Source organism: Taudactylus pleione, unplaced genomic scaffold, assembly GCF_031769625.1.
Source record: "Taudactylus pleione unplaced genomic scaffold, aTauple2 ptg000046l, whole genome shotgun sequence".
Taxonomy (NCBI): domain Eukaryota; kingdom Metazoa; phylum Chordata; class Amphibia; order Anura; family Myobatrachidae; genus Taudactylus; species Taudactylus pleione.
Genome location: NW_028284448.1, coordinates 6,202,805 through 6,227,794, shown reverse-complemented (window position 1 = coordinate 6,227,794; position 24,990 = coordinate 6,202,805). Strand labels below are relative to the sequence as shown.

Genomic DNA, 24,990 nt, shown 5'->3' with positions numbered 1-24,990 from the left:
TTAAACACTGAAAAAAGGACAAAACAAATTGTTCAAATTGGTTACATTTGTGTGTTTTAACCAATTTTTCTGAACAACCATTTTTGGCTATTTTTCCAGTGTTTGTGAGCAAATGGACGATTGTCATTTGCTCCCATACATTACCAGGTTTTCATTCCAACCAGCCAGATTGGACAGATATCTGACAGAAAATTGTATAGCATGTATGTATATATAAAACTCACATGGAATCGGTATGAAATACCGATTCCCGGCAGCGCCTGACCAACATCAGCAGAGTTCCCGGCAGCGGAAGCCCGACAGCGCTGGAAATCCCTTTCGTGGATAGGTAAGTACTAACTAACCTAACCCCCCCCTTCCCCGCAGCCTAAACCTAAGTCCCCCCCGGGGGTGCCTAACCCTAAGTCTCCCTCCCGTTAGCCTATCCCTCCCGGGGGGTGCCTAACCCTAAGTCCCCCCCGGGTGCCCTAAACCTAACCCACCCCCCCACGCGGCTGTCCGCTCGCGGCGCCCGGCATCCCTTCGATCGGGATGCCGGGCGACGGTCTCCTGACGTCGGGGAAATGTCAGGCGTCTACATCTACATCAAGCCCAGCATTTCATCCCTCGCCGGGATATGACAGTCGGGAAGCTGGCTGCCGGCTTCCCGATTGTATACCACTCACATAGGCAGCACTCAAGTTTCAAACAAACGACAACAGACTCCAAGCTATTTTAACTTCTCTGTATTAGATATTTCAGTAGTATTTAATAATACTGAAACATTGGAGTAGCTTGAAACCTGAGTGGAGCCTGTGAATTGAATATTTACAGAGTACGTTCTTTGAGGAGAGCAACAGGGAACTATTACACTTGATACATTGAGAGTGACAGACAGACATAGGGCATATTGGGGCAGATGTACAAAGCTCTGGAAAGTGATAAAGTGGAGAGTGATAAACGACCAGCCACTTAGCTCCCAACTGTCATGTTACAGGCTGTGTTTAAAAAAAATTACAGTTGGTAAGCCGATTGGTTGGTCATTTATCACTCTCCACTTTATCAATTTCCAGAGCTTCGTACATCTGCCCCAATGTGGCATCAGCCAGTCCGAACCTAATTATCATTAAGGTCTCTATTCAGTAATTATTTTTTGTACTTAGAAATTGCAGAAACGATCGTTTACGCATTTCACTATTCAGCAATGGGATAAGGCGGAAGATATCACAATTATCTTCTCCAATAATTCCCATATCGTAGAGTACCGTACTGTAGCGATCAAGCCATTGATCACTACAGTGCTTTAATATTTTTTGCTATTCAGCCAAACAAAAACCATTACTTGATAAATCTTTACTTTATATAACGCTATCTCAGAATGGCGTTACAGGAAGCAAATCCTTACATATCCCAAAAACTGCAGGGACAGAGAGGAATTTTCCCATAAGTCCCTCCAGGATCTTGAAACTCCGCCCCTGCTTTGCGGTGACCGCCGAATGTACAGTAAGTCTAACTCCAGCCGCTCAAAACTGTCTAAATTGATTGAAGTGTGAACAGAGGCTTTATATAAGTCTGTATACATTTATATTTATGTGCTTTTCTATTTTAAATGTATAATTTGAAATATAAAAGCACATAAATATAAATGTATACAGACTAATATAAATCATGTGTATAAATTTCAATAAATGTAGACAGTTCTGACAGGCTGGAGTTGGACTTACACTTGGTGGTCACTACACTACATGGACGGAGACTATTCGCAAGCGCATGAGTGAGCATGTGAAGAAGAAACAGAAGGTTTTGTTTTCAGAATCACATAAACAATGCAACATCGCAGGGACAGCGAGTTAACGCAACCGCTGTCCCTGTGTACAAAAATGCTGAATAGCAGCCATAAAATTTAATAATTGATTAAAAATCGTGACGATGTTGCCCGATAATATTTGGGGCAACATTGTCACTCTTGCTGAATAGAGCCCTAAGTAAGAGAAACTAGAAGTACTCTAATAATGTGACCCTTTGCTCCCAAGATACTCATGTAATACTGAAATGCCTCCAGTAGAAGGCATGACAAAATAATTAAGAGCCGTACTAGAAAATAATTGCAGAATTGGTCAATCCCCTTTGGGGATGCTACTCCTTGACATAATAAATCATTAACAGACACAGACAGAACAGTAGATCTATGTTTGGGAAAGCCATGCTTTTGACTAATATATATTTCACTGGGAAAGAAATAAAAGGTTAAATGTGAGTTGATTTGAAACACTATACTCTTATAAATTTGTAGTATTTAATGCATCTTTTGACAGTGTTCTCAATATTCTTTATTTATGGTAGTCAATATATGCATAAGGTTAGATCAGAATACAGTGCATCGGCGGCCGGCTTATAAAAAATATCACAAATTTACCAACTACCCGCAGCTGCAGGGGGGCAGGTTTACGGGCCCCTACAAGCTTCGGGTCCTTGGGCAACTGCCCAGCAAGCCCAATGGAAGACATGGCCCTGGTGCTGAGGCCAGTAAAATTGTGCATGTGGTTAAAAAAAATAAAAATCTGACGCATACATAGTGCAGCTGGAGACACTGGGATACAGGAAAGTTTATCACTGCTGCAGAATCAGGATATTTGGATTGCTTCTATCAATACATCATGTCTCCAGAAGTGATGTAACGGACAAGAACATCAATTTTTTTTTTTTTTTAAATCGGGAGATCGATGTCCATCTCTACAGTCAGGGAGTACAAAAATCAGTACTGCTGTCCTTCTAACTGGAAAATCATTAAAAATTCTTTAAAAACAGACGTCATCAAATATTTATTAAAATACTACAACAAAGTGCAGTATGGTGAGCTATTATACAGAATACAGCACCACCACAGAATATGGCAATTACATTTTCAACATGAGATTGTGGCATCAGTGTGTGCACCGCAGAAGCTGCTGCTGGGTGTATGGGAGAAAAGTTTCCACCAAGTCATGTGAGCGCTGCGTGACCGGCGTGTTATTATACAGCTGCTCCAGTGGATAATACATGAGTGACTGTGTCCTTCAGGAGTGCCCCCCTCCCTCCTCCTGCCGTGTCCTGGTGGCGTGTCTGTGTAAGTGGAGAGAGGGCAGGGGGCTGTTCCCACTGCAGCCTGTCTCTCCCTGTGTCCTTCTGCGGAAATGACACACACGGAGTCCCGTCACGTCACGCGAGAGCGCACGGACACGAAGCACACAAAGACACACCGGGGGGAGGTGGTGGGGAAAAGACACGACACGAAGCGGAGGAGAACCCCCCCAATATCGGGTTGCTAGAAGCGCGTCTCGTGTGTCCACTCAGGAACATTACAAACACTGGAGTGTGGGACACACCAGATTCCGAGCCGTGGTCTCGATGCAAGGTAAGTGGGAGCACGCAGTGTGCAGCCTAAAACACGGGGATAACACGAGCCTTGTATAGCGGTATAACCGAGGACTGTCAGCTTCAGCTGGGCAGAAGAGTGAATCACGCTCAGCTAGAGCGAACTCATTATTTTAGCGCCTCCTTCCCCGAACTCGCAAAAGCAGAATGTGCGGGGATGATGGAGTGCGTGTCGCGTGGGGCTGACTCTCGCGCATTATACGCCTGACGCGCGCTGCTGAATTCTACACCAGTGCCGCTGTGACGTCACTGCCCGCCGGCCCGCGGCCACAGAACACGAGGGGAGTGGCCACCGGCCAGCTGAGCTTCCTTCCCCCGCCTGCTCCACGCTCCGTGCGTCTCAGCAGCATCTCTTGCTTTATAAACTTCAGAGACTTTTAAGAAGTAGTCGCATTGCAAAGCTGGATGTTTGTTTTAATTCAACGGAGTAGTTTGTTACAGTAGTGTTAAAATGATACAGATTAGAAGTCTCATGTCAGAATTTGATCATAATGTAGGTTTGAAAAGAAAAGTTTAGGATTAGATTATTTTATTTGTTGAGGTTTATTTGTATTTGATTCTATACAAATATGTAGTTTTAAAAATGAACATATTTAAAAACAAATCTATGGATGGAATTATCATGCAGATCATTCTTGAAACATTTTTAATTTCCTCTTATCCAATTATTCTGGTGAAACTTCCATTTTTCAATTCAATTACCCACATTAATTAATATCCTCTGATATACTGGACTGCAGATGCTGCACCTTCTGCATTAGTGCCCAGAACTACTGCTGCTGTCTCATTAAATGCAAGTTGTTTGTAATCCCTCCCTTAGCCTCAGAATACTGCTCCAGAGACAGAAGGCAAGAACCTTGAAGTACTTAATTTAAAGTATATTTGCCTAATCACATAACAAGATAGGTGGCTGAACTGTTTACAAACTCAGACGCTTAATCGCTCACATTGAAGGCCATACTCGGAGACTCTACACCTAACATTTGGATGGGGATACAATCAGAATACTGGCGGGTGCTATCCTGTCCACTGATATCACGACACGAACAGCCTGACAGGGGACTAAAGATAGGCATCAAAATCCCAACGCCTATCATTAGCCCCACTACAAAATCCTGACACCCTAGCATACCGAATGAAGGTAAGCCGGGTATGTTAGCGTTCAGCCACGGGGGGTTAGGTTTAGGGACCCCTGGGGGGACTTAGGGTTAGGCACCCCCAGGGAGGGTTAGGGTTAGGCACCACTAGGAGGTGTTAGGGTCAGGCACCCCCCCACCCACGGGAGGGTTAGGTTTAGGGTGCGGGGAAGGGGGGTTAGGTTTAGGCACTAACGGGGGTGAGGTTAGTGTTAAGCACCACTAAGGGAGGGTTGGTGGGGGAGGGGAGAGTTAGGAAACTTACCAGCCCCAGTCGGGAATTAGGTCCGTCGGGGTTCCGCTGTCGGTATTTGATGTCCGCTGGCATTAAATATCGATTCCATTTGGCTGGTGTAACCGATGGATGCATCTAAAGCGGTTTTTCAGCGTCTAAAGATGCTCAGAATCTCCATCTTAGTACTTGCACATTCAGACACATGGATGTCCACCAAGGAAGGGCTTGTACCGATATTAGCATAAAGTCGCACGCTACATCGGCAAGAGGCGTACACAGACGAGGCAGCTCCCAACTCTGAATCAGGCCCTATGTGTGCAGTTACTGTCAGTTTATCATAGGAAACGCCTGAAGGTTTTATAACAACTTTCTAAGGCAAGCTTATCAAATCCACAAATTACCTTCTTGATGTCTGCAGGCTATTTTACCAGGTTACCAACCCTTTATAGAGTTCACTCAAAACTTACATTCTCTTTTTGTGCTCATACAGCCTAATGCAGCAGACTAAAAATGTTGTATGGTTGCATTATGTAGCAGACAGCCCCACCACACCCCCCTCAAATTATAAATGTCCAAGCAATATGACTGGATCTCTATGCATATTCTCAGAGTACAACATTTTGACAGCCATAATTTAGACAGTGATGAAATGTCTACATTTCGTCCTGGTGGCGTAGCGGTGACTTACCTTCTGGCAGCGCCAGCGGTGTCTCCTGGGTCATGGTGGTCATGTGACCGTCGCTTCTAAGTCAGAGCACAGATCTTTTGGCATTTCAATAAGTATTTCTCCTCTATCCCTAACTCCTACCCTTAACCCTCCCTCTAGTCTCTAACCCAATTCCCGTCCCACAACCTATAACAATGTTGACATAACTGTTGAGATTGTGTTGTCGACATTATGAATGTCAACATCAATATTGTCGCCATTTTGACTACATCCCCTAAGCAATATGTGATACTTCACCTCATGTATCAAACTTGTATTTTCCTATGGATTGTAAGATTGCTAGAGCAAGTACCTCTACAAAGTATCAATAAAGGAGGTGTAGTTGCTTTATGAGTTTTGCTACAGGGCAACACAGATAGAATAGAGAGTATTTGGGGAACTCTAGTAACAAGTTAACATAGATTTGTCAAATAGGAATAATATGTAGGCCACAGGACAAGATTTAGAATTGGAGCTAATCAAATGTGGCAGTTAAAGGAGAAGTAATACTTATGTAATATATGCATAACATAGGCATGGATTTGCCAATTAATAAATTATAAGCAATTAAGAGTTGTCCCAATAAACCAACGCACACAGAAGAAATTCTAGATTTATTTCTCACAAATGGAGACAAATTCATTATCATTTGTGTTTGTAAGATGGAATTTGTTGTCTACAGATCATCCGACAGGCTGGTTTAATATACATGCATCAATAAAGCAGAACTGTAGTAGAATTATACTTCAGAAATGCTGACCTTACTCATCTGAGAAATCATGTATGTGAATTTCTAACAGCAGGAGCAGTGAAATACACTACAATTCATTATTATATGTAACAGAAGTTTGTGCCATGTATGTTAGGAAAAGCTAAAGGAAGAAAATTCAGTATGGTTTGTTAAGGAAGTAGTAATGAATATCGCTAAGGAAACTAGACAGATGCAATCAGAGGAGGATAAAAAAAATGAAAGTAATGCTCGCCATACACGGGACGATTTTTAATACGATTTTGGTAGTTTCTACAGGTTGGACACACCAATCGTTTGCAAATAGTTGTGTTTTGAGTCTTCTGCGTCCTGGCCATCGTCTAGTTGGATCGCAGATCAGATGCTTTTGCAGAGAGATCTGAACTGATCGTGTACGATGTGATACACTTCTATGCATCTTATTCTATGATCTTAGTGATCAATCGTACACCATTTGACCACATCTTATGAAGAATTTCAAGGGAAATCGTACAACTGATCTTACCAACCTGGAATCTCACCGTGTATGGGGGCCTTTAGTCTATGGAGCCTATTTATCAAAGCCAAGCAACACAGTAACACAGCTGATCACATTCCCAATTATTAACAATGCGGACTGCGGTCTGGCCCTCTTTATAAAGCGCCAAAAACAGCTTTTCACAACTTGGCCCCATTAGCTTGCACCATCTTCAGATGGTAGTAGCTGTTTTACGCCTGTGGAAACATTATTGTCAGAGAGGTATCTTCTGATCCATCCTCCTACCCTGCCGTACATCGCATGCACAGTGACCTAGCCAGCAGTGAAGTCTTCATCGGGCAGCCACTTATCGAAGCTGCTGTCCCAGCAAGAGCATTTTGATATACAGTATAGGACCAAAAAAATCATTCCCCCTAAAAGACTAAGACTAGGGGTGGGTAATAAGCGGCCCCCCAGTTGTTGTAGAACTAAACATCCCAGCATGCACTGCCACAGTTTTGCTATTTGGCCTTGCTAAAACTGTTGCATGGCATGCTGGGATTTGTGTGTTTCTTCAGTGGGCGGTACTTACCTCGAGAACCACTGTCATAGGGTATGTAATTCTTTATTTGACATGATTGCTATCAGAAACGGCACCATAGTATACTATACGCCATTCAAAGGAATCAGAGACACTAAAACATTCAGTATAATGCTTGATATGAGATCTAATCCTCTTTAATGCTTGGAAAAATAAGGTCATCATATGCAAGTCTGTTGTCCATGATAATGTAGGTGCGTACAGATGAATGTTCTGGGTAGTGAGTTCAAGGTTCTTGTCTAATTCCTCCTGAAGTAAATCCTGAATTTGTGAAATAGAAGTAACAGCAGGATCAAATTGATTTTGTTTTCTGACTTTTAAGAATTACCTTAGTTATTTTGTAAGAGACACCGTGCATCTTAGCAGTGACCGTAGAAAATCTGACCAGGGTGGTAGATGCCAATGCAAACCACAGACAAGAATGGAAGAATTGCTACTCTCTTGATCTTCCAAAGTGTGGGAAATGAGAGGAAAATGCAGAAACACCACAGCTAAAAGTCTCATGGCATTGGCAGAGCATATATTCCCTTTGTGTGCTGTCCCTTTGATAATACTAGAACTGAGTTACCTTGGAGCTGTTTCCATCAGGTCTATTTGAGCAGGTGTAAACTTTTGTCTAACACTTGAAAAACTTCCTGGTTTGACTTGATATCAACTGAGAAAATCTGCAGTCCTGTTGTCTGTGCCTGACACGTGCAATGCAGAGAGTAATCTCAAATCTTCTGCCCATGACATGACTCTCTCATGGTCCTGCTTCTTGTGCCGCCATGGCAATTTATGAAACCAACCTCTGTATGGTTGGAAAAGATCCTAAGATTTTTGTGCCTTAAGAGGTTGAAAGTGCTGACACCCATGCTATTATACTGCTCTTCCAGAATGTTCACATGCAGGTGTCTTTTGCTCTTCAGCCACACTCCTTGTATCCGCATACGTTACAGAGTCACAGCTGCTGACACTATAACATAGCATTTCACATGCAGATACACTTGCAGTCAGACACAGAATATAGGCATGCCAGATATCATTTTAATCAGCAGTAGCTGCTTTTGCATCACTTTGCTAATAAGACACATTTGAAGGTAAAAAGTCACATGAAAAGAGGCTCGACAGTAACAACTTGTTGCGCATTGCGGCCCATACACGGTGCAATTTTTTTACACAATGTGTACGATTTTGATGAACCGTGCACATCGTGTGTAGTTTCTGTGTGTATACGATGCCGATGCACGTCCCCGCAGTCGTATAGTTGGATCGTAGATCTTTCTGCAAAACACTAAGATCTACGATCTTGAGTACAATGTGTAATACACTTCTATGCATCATATAGTAAGATCATAACAATCGATTGTACACCATTTGACCACATCGTATGAAGAATTTCATGGGCAATCGTACAACACATCTTACCAACTTTGAATCGCACCTGGAGACTGGTGTGATTGTCGGCGAAACATAGCACACTTTATTACATTTGCTGTATCTACAGTATCTGTGCCTCAAAGAATTTTGAAATATCAGATGACTTTTTGCTGTTTTAATAAGCCAACGCTGTTCCTGTAGACAAACACTCCACTAAAAGAGCTATTAACATCTTACTGTTTATGTTTTTATATGTAGCGCACACGGTGTCAGACATTGCCGGTCTATTTTAATATTTGTTTTATTTAGATATCATCCTTGTACATCTCATTCCATTGATACAAATTAACATTTCAGTTACCGAGTGGCCATACTGTATCAGTGTATCAGTTTAGGATTGCTCATAACACACTCAATAGATACGTGTAACTTTTATATTACAAGCGTGTCTATACTGAGGTCTTGTAACGTTGGTTATCAGTTTTTTCTGATTTAACTTAATAGACAGCTGCTTATACATTTATTAAGAGCGCACGATTTTTTCTTATAAGGTGTTCCTGTAGTAACATCATCACCTGAGTTGTCCTGACATACTTTGACTTTTCTATTGTAAGAATGGTGTCCAACTTAAGGCCCTTACACACTAGTCGGTATTTTGAACAATATGGCCGTTTCCGCCGCATCCGAACCACAAATCGTCAAGTGTGTGTGCACTATGCGTGCTTGCGTGGTGTCGTCCATCGCATCTGCATATCTTCTCAACATGCAGGAAGATCTGTCAATCTTGTTAATGATTCTCCTCAGATCGTGCAGTGTGTACGCACTACCGAACGACCAGCCGATATGGTTACATTATATATAGTGTTCACTCTAGCTCCGGCGGCAGACAGGGCGCCGGAGCTAGACTTCCGAAAAGGGGGCGTGGTCATTGAAAAGGGGGTGTATCTATAAGACGCATCACCTTTTCGTCACTCTTGGGGGCGTGTCCAGCACTTACGGACACGCTGGGCAGCACCCAAGCACTGCTGACATGTAGAATAGATGCCGGGCGCATGCGCCCAGCATCTATTAACCGGCGGTGACTGGGTCACCGCACATTTCCCCACCCGTGGGACACTGCGACCCGCGGGTGAAGACGGCACCCGCAGGCTGTCTTATTGGTGCGCTGCGCGGTGAGGGCAGGGCGTTTTTTGCCCTCCAGAAGGAGGGCAGGGCGCTTTTTGCCCTCCAGAAGGAGGGCAGGGCGCAGTGCCCCGCTAAAACAGCCTAGTGGGAACGCTAATATAGTTAACGATCTTACCACCAAACTGTGCAAGACATAATTTGGTCGTTCGTTAGATTGCACAATGTGTATGCACTAGATCGTTTGTCTGGGAATTCGAGGGAAATCGTTGACGACATTGAATCATTTGCAAATCGTCTAGTGCAGGGCTTGACAAATCCCAGGGGCCAGGTCGCCATGGCTACCAGATTATGCTGCCTGGCTACCAGATTTTGCAGTGAGGGAGGAAGCAGATCCTGCTCCTCAATCACTCCTGTCATTTTTTGGGGGGGACAGTGATCTGGCTCCTACACTTTCATCCTGGCTCCTAGATTTTAGAAAAATTTGTCAAGCCCTGGTCTAGTGTGTACCAGGCTTAAGGCCATACAATAATTATTGTTTTCTGAGAGTGACCAGCATCATGGTGAAGGTCCATGGAAATGTGGTAGGACCAAATGGACCAAAACAACTTTCAATTTTCGTATCTAGTCAGGTGCATAAATATTGGGACATTGACAGAATTTTCATATTTTGGCCTCTATTCACCACCACAATGGCTTTGAAATGAAACAGACAAGATGTGCTTTAACTGCAGACTTTCAGATTTCATTTGCCAAAAGTATTGGGACTATCAACTCAAAAGCTATTTCATGGACAGGTGTGGGCTATTCCCTCGTTATTTCATTATCAATTAAGCAGGTAAAAGGTCTGGAGTTGATTCTAGGTGTGACATTTGCATTTGGAATCAGTTGCTGTCGACTCTCAAAATGAGATCCAAAGAGCTGTCACTATCAGTGAAGCAAGCCATCATTAGGCTGAAAAATCAAAACAAACCCATCAGAGAGATAGCAAAAACATTAGGTGTGGCCAAATCAACTGTTTGGAACATTCTTAAAAAGAAAGAACAGACCGGAGAGCTCAGCAACACCAAAAGACCCGGAAGACCATGGAAAATAACTGTGGTGGATGACAGAAGAATTATTTCCCTGGTGAAGAAAAACCCCTTCACAACAGTTGGCCAAATCAAGAACACTCTCCAGGAGGTAGGTGTATATGTGTCAAAGTCAACAATCAAGAGAAGACTTCACAAGAGTGAATATAGAGGGTTCACCACAAGATGTAAACCATTGGTGAGCCACAAAAACAGGAAGACCAGATTAGAGTTTGCCAAGCAACATCTAAAAAAGCCATTACAGTTCTGGAACAACATCCTATGGACAGATGAGACAAAGATCAACTTCTACCAGAGTGATGGGAAGAGAAGAGTATGTAGAAGGAAAGGAACTGCTCATGATCCAAAACATACCACCTCATCAGTGAAGCATGGTGGTGGTAGTGCCATGGCGTGGGCATGTATGGCTGCCAATGGAACTGATTCCCTTGTATTTATTGATGATGTGACTGCTGACAAAAGCAGCAGAATGAATTCTGAAGTGTTTCGGGCAATATTATATGCTCATATCAGTCAAATGCTTCAGAACTCATTGGACGGCGCTTCACAGCACAGATGGACAATGACCCGAAGCATACTGCAAAAGCAACCAAAGAATTTTTTTAAGGCTAAAAAGTGGAATGTTATGCAATGGCCAAGTCAATCCCCTGACCTGAATCCGATTGAGCATGCATTTCACTTGATGAAGACAAAACTGAAGGGAAAATGCCCCAAGAACAAGCAGGAACTGAAAACATTTGCATTAGAGGCCTGGCAGAGCATCACCAGGGATGAAACCCAGCGTCTGGTGATGTCTATGCGTTCCAAACTTCAGGCTATAATTGCCTGCAAAGGATTTGCAACAAAGTATTAAAAAGTGAAAGTTAGATTTAGGATTGTTTAGTTTGTCCCATTACTTTTGGCCCCTTAAAAAGTGGGAGGCACATATAGAAACCGTTGTAATTCCTACACCGTTCACCTGATTTGGATGTAATTACCCTCAAATGAAATCTGATAGTCTGCAGTTAAAGCACATCTTGTTTATTTCATTTCAAAGCCATTGTGGTGGTGAATAGAGGCCAAAATATGAAAATTCTGTCAATGTCCCAATATTTATACACCTGACTGTTTATTATGTTTCAGCAAGTTTCCATCTTAGTGGAATTGTTGACCTAGTAGACAGATTGTCTACAGATGCATCATTTAGGGACACAATTCACACTTAAGGTGCCTACACACTAGACAATGTGCTAACGATGTGATATCATGAGCAATTTCTCTTGAACTCTCCCTGGCAGCTCCCAGGCTTTCCAGGACAGGATATGGTGCTAAAAAGGTCCAACCTGACTAAAGATCTATCTTGCACAAAATCAATCCGTTGCACCAAATCGATGTATGACCAGTGGGCACGCGCATCGGCATCGTGATTGTGAGTGGACGATTTGTCGTTCCGATGCATCGAAATTGGGCGAATCGTGTAAAATATTGTCTAGTGTGTAGGCACCTATAGAGTCCCATCGTAATTGTCAGGCTTATAACATGCTCCACAGAAATGCGGAGATTTCACCAGGCCCTGAAAGAGTACCAAGAAGGAAACAGTACTCTTTTGTTTAATGTATTTACTGATATTACTTGGTGTATGAGGAAAGGTATGTCATGTTGCAGATGATATAATTCCAGACTGAGGTAAAAGAAAATTAAGGTAAGTGAAACTAAATTACGAGCAGGAAATACTGAAAGGTTACATATGATTTTTTTAATTTATTTTTTCTTTTATCTGGTGGGGGGGGGTTCATACAGTAAAGAATGCTAGCAAAAACAAAACCTAAAACAAACATGAAAAAAGGGGGCATACTAGATGGACCTGTACGTTGTTTCCATGGCTTGCTAGTGAGGGAATGGCCTGCATTCTCATGAATTGTTATTGAATACACAAAATTAGATCCACAGTGAGTCTGTACAATTGTGATGATGCTTATGTCTTTTCTATATTTTATTGTTACCCACAGGTGGGTAGGAAAATGAACTCTGTTGAATTCCGACAAGAAGATGATACTGAAGGTAATTCACAATTGTTGAGCACTATTTATTTCAAGTACGTTGCATTAATACTGACAAGCAAAAAAATAAATAAATATATCTTATATAAAATTCATTGAACTGTTTGTTTGTCAGTCCGATTATGCATTCAGACACCCCTGCACCAATTGTGATGAAACCAACGTAAGGTGGTCCAGTTGGATCCTGACCAGGTTTTGGGGGGGTTAGGTTCCCGGTCGGACCTCCCATTGGTGTACGCTGGGCAGAACCCGGGGAACCTTTCATAAGCATTCCACTGGATGGATTTGGATGAAAACATCATAGTAGTAACATTATATCCCAGAAGACATACTAGGTGGTTGAGTTAACGGTTGGAGCTCCCTTTGATGTACGCTGGGCAGAGCTTTGACCCAGGGACACTGGGCAGCACTTTGAGACGGAGAGCCTGTTCTGGGCCTTCCACTGGATGGCTTTGGATGAAAATTTCACAGACGGGTGGCAATTGGTCTGGGATGCCTAATGGGGTGGTTGGGGTCTCAATCGGACCTCACTGCGCAGTGTACTGGGCAGAACTTTGACCCGGGGAGCCTGTTCTGGGCCTTCCACTGGATGGATTTGGACGACATCGCATAATAAAACGTAATAATTTGCAGATTTAAACCAGGGCAACGCCTGGTAATTCAGATAGAGGAGCTCATTCAGACCCGCTCGCAAAGTTGCGGTCGCTCGCTTGCCAAACGTGGCCGGATATTTTAATGAAGTGCTCGCACTGCGTTGCATAAGGACGCCCACTATTGCCTTAGCGAGCGGGTCTGAATCAGGTACAGAGTGTGTGTGTGTGTGTATATATATATATATATATATATATATATATATATATATATATATATATATATATATATATTTGTTTTTTGGTTTTTTTTTAAAACATTTATTACAATATTATAATTATTTTTACTTCCCCATGTGTGTTTGACACTAAATACATTATAATGTTCTGATGACTTATAGATTTATTTCCTTTAAACAAATTCAATAAAATAATTCTATATGCTGTGCAACTTTCAAGCACAGTTTGGGCCATTGCATTTGGCTCTCACTATGTTTCTATGCTCTCTCCTATACATACTGAAAAAGGACCATGTAAATTTTTTTTTATAAAGCTAAATAATTCTTTACGAATATATGAACTCTGCAATTTAACTATTGTCATTATGCTTCACATTTGTTTCATGATCACAGTACAGATAAAATTTGCTTGAATACTTGGGTTTTGTTTGTTTTTTGTAGGCATGGGTGAAGGGCTGTAACAGAAGGCTGGGTTGTTTTAAATGCCAATTACATGTTTGTAATGTAGCAATGTTATTAGGCTTTCTAGACATGATACCCAAAACTCACTGGATAATGCACCATAAATAACTGACTTGTAACATGAGATGATGTGGTATGTATCATGATTTTTCAATGATAAGATCTAGAGACCAGTGGTGCCTACTGTATTTTGACTAAAGTATCATTACAACACTTGAAAAGCAATGTGGGCTCTTAATGCATAGGCCAAGTTGCAAAAAAAAAGCTCTTGATTGTTAGTTTTCTGTCTGTTTGTCTTATTTGTGTATTGTTTTCGCAGTCAAAGTTGTGAAAGCAGAAAGTTTGGGTGAAGAGGGTCGGCTGGGCTGTTCACGTGCCACATCAGTGCGGAAGATGGCTCCAGAATGTTCGCTAAACTGTCAATCCAGTAAGCGGAAACAAGTATCTCACATGTCTGACGGTTTAAGCAATGAAGCGGAAATTATAACTACTTTAAAAAAAAGAAAACTCATCCCAGAGGTGATTTCAATATCTTTTATTTCCTACAAAATCACATTTTCTTTTGTGTTAGTGTTGAATTATCTTATGGCTCTGTGGAAGAAAAATTGTAAGTTTTTGAAATTAAATTAATCTTGTGTTTCTAGGGTACGGGAATGTTTAAAAATATATTTCTTTGTTAAAGTATCGCAAAAATGTTGAATATTGCACATAGAGAAGTACTGTACAGTATAAAATAGAAATGATAAAAGTACATTTCAAAGATTAAGGAAATAATTATTTTTCTATATTGTCCATATGCTAGCCTATACTGATCATGTAAGTCTTAGCATGCCATTAAAGAAAAACTATAGCCCAAACTAAAAATGTGGCTTCTGGAGGAGTACAAAAAGTCATAATAAAAAATAAATTGCTTACCTACCTGCTATGAGTATGTAGTTACTATGTCGCCTTATAACATGTCGGCATCACAATGTCAAAATCAGAATGTCGACATTGATGCAAGCATGGTTAAAATATTGACATCATTAATGTCGACAACTGCAAAATGTCAACATTGACAGAATGTTAACATCAGAAATGTTGACATTGTCATAATGATGTTGTTCACAGACTTATCGCATTAGCTGTGCTGCACAGTCAATGGGAGATATATCTGCACATTGTGCTGTGTTTATGGGCAGACAGCTAACCGCCCATATACTTTCTGCACAGGCCGCCAGTCATCACAACTGGGCACGCACATGTCAATGCCTGCCCAGTTGTGACGTCAGGCACGACACATCGGGCCGACGGTTTGTAAGGGTGTGTGCTCTTTCCAATCGTCAGATAGGACAGCAGATCGGCTAGATGGCCGATTCGTCGTCCTACTGTGTACCTAGTTTAAGTGCAGCCTGTGGGCTGTAGTTGAATAGCTTCGGGCACTTAAACAGGGAACTACAAACCCGCAGTAGCTCCCGGTGCTCTGATATAAGTAGTTGTTGTTACGTTCGCTCCTTCACTGGTAATTGAATTCAGCCCTAAAGCTGGCCACACATCTAAAGATTATCTGTCCAACAAACCAACTAGTTGATTGGTTGGAGTGAAAACCTGGTAATGTATGAAAGCAAATGACAATCAGCAATTTGCTCCCAAACGCCGGAAAATGGACAAAAACTGTTGTTTGAACAAATTGTTTAGATCAAACATTTAACTAACTTGTCTGAACAATAATTTTCATCTGTTTTCTGTCATTTAGGAGTAAATTGCTGAAAATCAGTTACCCCCATACGTTAACAGATTTTCATTCCAACCAATCAACTAGTTGGCTGGTTGGACAGATAATCTTTAGATGTGTGGCCAGCTTAAGTATCCATTTACAAAATGGTAAAAAGTTCAGTTATACACTCAGTGGCCACTTTATTAGGTACACTTGCTCATTAATTTAGTTAATCAGCCAATTATGTGGCAGCAATTTAAAGCATAAAAATATGTAGACATGGCTAAAAGGTTCAGTTGCTGTTAGTTCGGATCACAGAATGAGGCAAAACGTCATCTTTCCCTGACCTCTCGGCACAGATGTCTGTGAATGATTAAGTTTTGCCTCGTTCTGAGATGAGAACTTGGTGGGAAGATCCGAACCAAAACCAAACCGCTCATCTCTAGTTGCTGTTTTATACCAAACACTAGGAGGGAGTGCAATTGCTAATTACCTGTGTCTGGAGATTGTCAGCAGGGTTTACCCTGCACGTTAAACCACAGAGGTGGAGGTGGAAAAAGTGTGCGAGCAAAGGCACCCTCTGGGGGTTAACCGCCTGGAAAACTCCATTGATTCCGCAGTTTAAGCGAAATCAGTGGGTTAGCGCACGTTAACCCCTGGCTTACCACGTGGGGATAATGCTAATTAACTGAATAGCATTTCCCCATGCGGCATGGGTAATTAGCGCTAATTGCATCCCCCCTAGACTGGGGAAGAAATGTGATACAATTAATAATGGGATGATTGTGGGTTGCAGACGGTTTGTTTTGTGTATCTCAGAAACTCCTGCTCTCCTGGGATTTCCACTCGCGATAGTCTCTAGAATTTACAGAACAAACGTCCAATGAGCATCAGTCCTGTGGGTGAAATGTCTTTTTATTGAAAAAGGTTAGAGAAGAATGACCGGACTGTTGTTTCACACTGACATGAAGGTGACAGTAACACATATAACCAAATAACCTTCATTACCATAGGGATATGCTAAATGTACAACAAGTCTAACTTTGAAGTGGAAGGGATACAGCAGGAAAAAACCACACCTGGTACCACTCTTGTCATCTAAGAACAGAAAGCTAAGGTTACAATGGGCACAGTGAACAAAAACTGGACATTTGACATGTGGAAAAATATTGCCTGGTTTATTGCAACTCATTTTCTGCTGCAATATGCAGATAGTAGGGTTAGAGTTTCATGTAAACAACATATGCATTCTGCCTTGTGTCAACAGCTCATGGTTATGGTAGTGTAATTATATGGGGAATGTTTTCTTGTCTCACATTAGGCCCCTTAATACCAATTGAGCATTTTTTGAAATACCATAGCCTACTTAAGGATTGTTGTTGACCATGTGCTTCCCTTTATGGACAGTCCACCCACATCTACTAATGGCTGCTTTGAGCAGGTGTACCATGTCATAACATCTCATCTCAATTTGCCTCCCCAAACATTACAATGAGTGCAGTGTAATCCAGTGCCCTCTACAGTCACTAGATCTCAATCCTATAGAGCACCTTTGGGATTTGGTATGATTTGTTGACAGTAATCATGTCGACAGTCATCACGTCAACAGTCATTTCATGGTTGAAATGTGGGCATGCATCATGTCGGCATGGTCGAACTGTCGACAGTGACCATGTTGACATTCATGTCTACATAGATTATATGGCGACATGATGAATTGTTGACAAACCGTCCCTGGTGTCCAGTGGTCACTTGCCATCTCCTGGCGGCAGCGGCGGCTCCAGCGTCTTTCTCCGAGTCCCGGCGGCCATATGACAGTCACTTCCGGTGCAGACCTGTGATGCTCCAGCATTCAGGTAAGCATTCCTCCCCTTATCCCTAATTTCTAATCCTCCCCCTAGTGCCTAACCCTAACCTTCCCCCTCGCAGCCTTACCCTAACTCTCCCAGTGGCGCCTAACCCTAACCATGGACATCCTCAGCATGTCGACATTTCATGTGGCATCAGTTCTGATGTTGACATTGTGAGGATGCCGTCATTGTGAGAATGTCCGCATGGTGCTCGTCAACATTTTGAACCTTGTTGACATGGTTACTATTCACCTTCTGACTGGCTACTATGTGGTGGAACGTGAGATTTGCAGAATGAATTTACAGCCAGAAAATGTGCAGCAGTTGCGTCCTGCTATCATCTCCTCATTCCCCAGACTCTGTAGAGAATGTTGTTGAATCTATTCCACAAAGAATTCAGGCTGTGCTGAGGGCAAAGGGAATCCTGCCCAGTACTACAAAAGTGTACCTAATAAAATGGCAACTGAGTGTACTTCAGAAGTCTTTATATTTCATTTTAATAAGCATATAAGGGTTATTTAATAAAATAATGTAACAGGAATGTCTTATATAACCGTCAGCTGCCAACCATATATTTTATTTTACTGACCTGACTGCAAAAAATCTGATATAATCAGTTGTTATTTCGTCAGCTCCTTCATGTGTTAGAATTAAAAACCATTGTTTCTGAGATCAGATGCTAACGACATGCATTATCATTGTTCCTCACCTACTGTGTTTGGTTTCCAAGGCCGGGTGCACATCAGATTGACGCGTGTCCCTGCCGACCCGACACCCGATGGAAGGATATATTGGGCGGCTATACACACTGCACAATCACGTGATATACCCTTCCATCCTGCACTCACCTGCATGCCGTCGTCAGCGACATCGTCCCATCCGACGTGCAGCACATCAGATAGGGCAACGTCATTGACGACGCACATGAACACGCGATAGAGGGTGCATACTGAGCACTATGGATGATATTTCATTCTAATTTGCCTCAAAACGACATTCGCCAGATGTGTACCCGGCCTAAGAAAATTTTATAGTGTTCAGTAATGGAAAAGCACCTTGAACTTTGCAGTAGCAATTTCAGGTGATAATATTTATTTTTATATTTGTAGGATCATCGGTGGGAATTATTTATTTTTCATATTGTTATTATGCCATCAAATGCTTAAATATTCATAAATGTGTAATAGATATTCTAGTACAATATATGTAATAAAAATGTTACAAATTTGCAATGAGTGCTGTATTTTGCTTGTTTAGCATTGTTTTTTATCACTTTTAGTCAAGATTCATACCTTTTATAGCCTCCTTGCATATGTACAAATTATTCCAGCACTAATGTAATGCACTCTTAGAGTACTAATTATTTATCTTTTGTATTTTAGACCCTTCTTTCATGCATGAGAAACAGGGATTCTGAATCTTCAAATCAGTCAAACTTTGAGTCATTAACTACCAGTTCTGAGTACAATGCTACATCTCCGGGTGAAGAAGAGGAAACTGTCAATGAATTTGCCACATCTTACAAGAAACCTTTGTATGGAATTTCACATAAGATTACAGAGAAAAGAAATCCTGTTACATCTGATCTATTGATATCTTATGACCTTTATGACAAGGCAAATCAGGTCAGCCCTTCAACCACTCGCATGTTTAATGACTTTCGTAAGCGAGAAACTGGCGGCACTTCAATAGCTTCACCAGTTAGTGATGACTCAAACATATATTCTTTAATACAAAAGATGTTTTTCACACTCAATACTCTTAATTCCAATATGTCACAGCTTCACAGTAAGGTGGACCTGTTGTCACTTGAAGTAAGTAGAATAAAGAAAAAAGTCAGCCCTCAGGACATGGTGGCAGAATTTCATCCACCTCCTGAATATCAACTAACTAGTGCTGAGCTCCAGCAGGTGATGGATCAGAGTACCTCGGCAGGAGACCTGGCCTGTCGGCTAGTGGTTCAACTTTTTCCAGAGCTTTTTGGAAATAATGCATTCTCCAGAAGCTGTAGCACTTGTGGCTTTCTCAATAAGAATAAATTGGAATCTCTTCATCTGCAACTTATAAGGAACTATGTAGAAGCATGCCATCCTTCTGTCAAGAGCAATACTGTCTGGCAAGTTGATGTCTTACCTCAAATAAATGATTTTTTCAATCGCTTTTGGGCTGAGAGAGAAATGGAGAGCAGCCATCATGGTATACAGGCCTCCAGCTTTTTTGAGAGTCAGCCATGTCAAAATTCTCATTTTGTTGAAACTAAAGAGCAGGTGGAAAATATGACTTTGGAAAGAGCTAATGCCATTGTCTCAGAATATGCTCTCAATGCACAAGACCTCAATGAATTTTTGGAGGAGGCTTCTTCTCCAGGTGAATTTTCAGTGTTTTTACTTCACCGATTATTTCCTGAAATATTTAACCAAAGAAAGCTTGGTGACAGGTGTTTTGGAGAGCCTGAGAATTTTGTTGTAGACCCTCACCGTTTGCAACTGATTCGACAGTATACAGAGATTTACTTTCCCGATGTTCAAGAGGAAGATGTTTGGCTGCAGCAGTGTGTGCAGAGAATAAATGATGAGTTGGAAAGCGTGTTTATGGATGGTAGTGAATGTGACGACATAAGGGATGACTGCTACGATTCTAACCTGCCTGATGATCTGTCACTTGTAAAGGTGGAAGATGGTTCCGATACTGATAAACCCGGAAGAAGGTCCAAAAAAATTTGGCTTGTTCCATTTGACTTTGATAATATGGACATTCCAGCACCGGACTTTGAGGTTCCTTTTCCACAATTCCTGCTCAATAAAGAGCAAATAAAAAATATATATGAGACTAGTTTGTCTATTGGCAATTTCGCATCAAGGCTTCTGGTTCATCTGTTTCCTGAGCTTTTCACACATGAGAACTTGAGAAAACAATATAACTGTAGTGGCTCACTAGGGAAGAAGCAGCTTGATCCTGTTCGTATAAAACTTATACGACATTATGTGCAGATGCTTTATCCCAGAGCAAGGAATGACAGAGTGTGGACTCTGGAATTTGTAGGAAAGCTGGATGAGCGATGTCGCCGGAGGGATACTGAGCAAAGGAGATCTTATCAGCAACAGAGAAAGGTATATGTGCCTATGCCGGAGAGGACAGACTTTGTGCCTTTTGAGTTGAATTCTGAAAGATACAGAGATCTAATTGAAGGACCACCCTTGCCTCCTGAGCGCAGCACAAAAGACTTTTGCAAAATACCACTAGATAAGATTATTGTTCCACCGCCTGACTTTTCTGTGCCTTCAGTTTACCTTCTGAGTGACAAAGAAATAAGAGACATTGTTCAACAGAGCCTTTCTGTTGGTAATTTCGCTGCCAGACTATTAGTAAGACTTTTCCCAGAGCTGTTTACTCCAGAAAATCTTAGGCTACAGTACAACCATTCGGGTGCATGCAACAAGAAGCAATTAGATCCTGTAAGACTACGGCTGATCCGCCATTATGTGGAGGCAGTGTACCCTGTGGATAAGATGGAAGAAGTATGGCATTACGAATGTATTCCTAGTATTGATGAAAGGTGCAGGCGCCCAAACAGAAAAAAATGTGATATACTTAAAAAAGCTACAAAAAATCAAATTAACATCTGCTGAAAACTGTAAATACCTGCTAATTTATTGTAGAAGTGTATGTATAGATTTAAAGTGCTGCTTTTACTTGTGTCTTTTCCTGAAAGTAGTTTGCCAGAATGTGAGACTGACTGCATATTTGCACTTACTTTTTTTTTTTTGTTTCTGTATTCTCATACTGAGTTTTGTCCCATTTTGTATTTATATGTATTTGAATCAGATGTGCTCTAAACATTTTGTTTTTTTAGAAGTAGTATTTTTTTGCTTTTTGAAATGTATTGCAGGCCCCTAGAGTTGTGATGGGTAACCTGGTATTTTTTTAAAGATACTGCTCTAACATTTTTTTTTACAAAGCCAAACTGCTGTAGATGGGGATGATCGTCACGACACAGATCCTATTGAGAAACGGTTGCCTGTTAAGCAGTGTTTGACACCAGTTTGCAATATATACACCCTTTTGGTGATTTTTATGCTAGAAATGCTATATTTTAAAATAAGCACACAAAACATGTTGAGCGTCAACAGTGAAAAAAAAAAATCTATATTTTAAGAAATTACATAAAATCCATTCCTAAGGCCTCCATTTTTGTTTGTTTTTGACTTTTGGATTTTCCATGAAAAATCTAGCTCAGGGCATTAAAGTGAATTTTCTTGTTATGTGAAAGATGCCTTATTCTTGTGTAGGAGTGGTTACTGATATTTAACGATTAAGGTCACGACCTGTATTGTAGTAGCCCTATTCTATATGCAGTGAATGGACTGTCTCATTGGCAGCCTGTCAATATGCTAATTAGACAATATGCTGGAATTAACTTGCTTTTCACCAATATAGGAATAGTCTATTGTTGGGTAGCCTCATGCACAAAAGATGAGTTGGCTAATATGATTTGTGTACATGATCGCCTTTTGTTAATGTAATTCTTTTGTGTATGTCCTTCACCAACATGACACAGGCAAAGGCTACCTCTTAATAGTTTGGTTCTTATGCAAACACTGCCAATTTCACCAATGCTTCCATTCTAAGATAGTTGGTCATCATTTCTTTAAACATGTGGTTACCTTAACATGTACAGTATATTATTTTGCCATCACAAGTATTCTATTGGCACAGTTCATGAAATGCACACAGATTACTTCAGTAAGTTGTAGTTCAGGTTGATATATTATTACATGGACTATAACTAATGGTAAGTAAGCATACACTGCACCAAAACATACATTATATTACCTCTCTTTATGGTCCATAATATAACATACATCCCCATTAACTTTTGTCTTCTGGGCAATGTGTGTGTCTAATATCAACATTGGTACAGTAGTAAAACATTACAGATATATTGTTTTGTTGTACTTTATGCGCCAGCTAAATGCAACAATGTCGTCTGATTTTGTCATACAAACTTACAAGTATTTTACAGGGCAAATATTCACATTATGAAATGTAGTCTAAGTACTGCACAATATTTTATAGTGTCTGATAAAGAAATGACTATTATCCTAGAGCATGCTGATGACAGACATGCACTTTGCTTTCTCATCCAGCCACTGTTCATTTTCAGATGTAGATGGCAGAGATAATTGATTACTATGTCACTGCATCTCCCCCACTAATGCCTCAATCTACACAGAGCATAGAGCCTCATTCAGGTTGGATTGCAAGGCTGCGTTCGCACACAGCCAGCCGATGTTTGCATTCAGCGCATGTGTATAAGATGCAGTGCGCGAACTGGCCACTGTGATCGGGAAGCGATCGCAGTGAGCACGCAGAGTCTTCACACAGTGATTGACAGGAAGTGACCGTTTAAGGGTGGTGACGGGGGGTGGTCAGAGAAACATTTAAACGCCGTTACAGGGGCGTGCATAATTAAGCCCCTGCGATAGCATACGCTGGCAGAGGTCTAGATGGCGACAGTTTCTGTGGTAGGGTCAGGTCAACCACAACTGTGCGAATGGTTCCAATGTTACTCAATGTTACCGATGTTTCACTGACTTGCGGAAACAAGTCATGGGAAGTGGGCAGGCTTTATACAGTGATTGGCTTCTTGGTATAGAGCTGCAGTTGCCGCGCGATTGCATTCATTAGCATATTTTAGCAGGGTGCTTGCGAACACATTCTTGCGAACCAACCTGAATCAGGCCCATAGAATACTGCATGCAATGTTCATAACATATCGATGTACTTTAAAGGACAATGTGTCAACAGGGAGCTGCAGTTAAATAAATGATCCCAAAGCCATATTCATTGTAAAAGAGCTGGGTTTGCTATAAGTGCATCATCTCCAATCGCATCATGAAGCATGTATTATTGGTGGATGTATAAAACAAAAATTAAATTGTGATATAGCAAAAGTAAGGCTTTAGATCTATCCGTAAGGGGATGTAGTCAGCATCCCGTCGTGTGGCATGCCGACGGTGTATCCCGGCCGATGGCATCCCAAAGGTAAGTATCGAGGGTTAGGGTTAGGCACTAAGGGGGGAGGGTTAGGTTTAGGGTGCGGGGAGGGGGAGAGTAGGTTTAGGCAGTGGGGAGGGAGAGTTAGGGTGCAGGGAGGAGGAGGTTAGGTTTAGGCACTGGGGAGAGTTAGGGTGCAGGGAGGAGGAGGTTAGGTTTAGGCACTGGGGAGAGAGGGTGCAGGGAGGAGGAGGTTAGGTTTAGGGTGCGGGGAGGAGGAGGTTAGGTTTAGGCACTAGGGGGGGAGAGTTAGGGTGCAGGGAGGAGGAGCATAGGTTTAGGCACTGGGGAGGGAGAGTTAGGGTGCAGGGAGGAGGAGGATAGGTTTAGGCACTAGGGGGGAGAGTTAGGGTGCAGGGAGGAGGAGGAGGTTTAGGCACTGGGGAGGGAGAGGTTGGGTTTAGGCACTGGGGAGGGAGAGTTAGGGTGTGGGGAGGAGGAGGTTAGGTGTAGGCACCGGGGAGGGAGGGTTAGTTGTACTATACTAACCTACCGCTTTCGGATCTTCACTGTCGGGATGCCGCTGTCAATATTCTGACCAGCGGCATCCCGACTGCCAGCATCTCATACCCAACTCACTGTAAGTATCCTATTTTACTACAATGATTTCTTGAAATCCAAGGGGACATGCTTCTGCCCTTTAATGTAGCCATCACCACAGACATCATGCTCAGTAGGTTTAGCTGGTTGGTCCTACACGTGTTTGTAGAGAGAAACTTTGCTTGATGTTCCTTATTTACCCTCCTTTTTGTCCTCTACATCGGTTCATTTTAATACTGGGTTTTGTACCAAGTTTCTTTCTCATCTTTTTAAGTGAAGATGTTCTGTTTATTCTATATTCTGCAAATTCTAGCATAGGCACCTACAAAGTAAGGATAGACCAGTACCTTTTCGTGCTTAAGAAGTGGTTTTAATAGCAACCAACCATATACATATATGTATAATGTACTAACTGGTTAGTAAAAGTTGACAAATGGTAAAAAAAAAAAAGTTCCAAACACTTTGTTCATATACAGTATCTGTTATTCATTCACTATAATCTCATGATGTTTGTGATATCATGTGCTGTTCACCAGCTTCAGAAAAGCAATAGGAGGGTTTACACCTGTACTGGTCATTATCCTTGCTTTCACCTTGTGCTTTATTTAGTATCCAAATTGCACAGACTATTCACTATAGAAAGGTAATTTGGAGACATGGTATGGACCT

At 41.6% G+C, this 24,990-nt stretch overlaps 1 protein-coding gene across 1 annotated transcript; it reads left to right on the top strand.

The window, feature by feature from the left end:
- Positions 1–3,149: 3,149 nt before the first annotated feature.
- On the top strand, positions 3,150–23,789 carry BEND3 (BEN domain containing 3). The gene is made up of 4 exons (XM_088460444.1): positions 3,150–3,373; positions 12,837–12,888; positions 14,498–14,697; positions 19,107–23,789. Exons 2-4 carry the CDS (start codon positions 12,849–12,851, stop codon positions 21,351–21,353), a joined length of 2,487 nt encoding a protein of 828 aa, XP_088316570.1. The 5' UTR covers positions 3,150–3,373; positions 12,837–12,848; the 3' UTR covers positions 21,354–23,789.
- Positions 23,790–24,990: the final 1,201 nt, after the last annotated feature.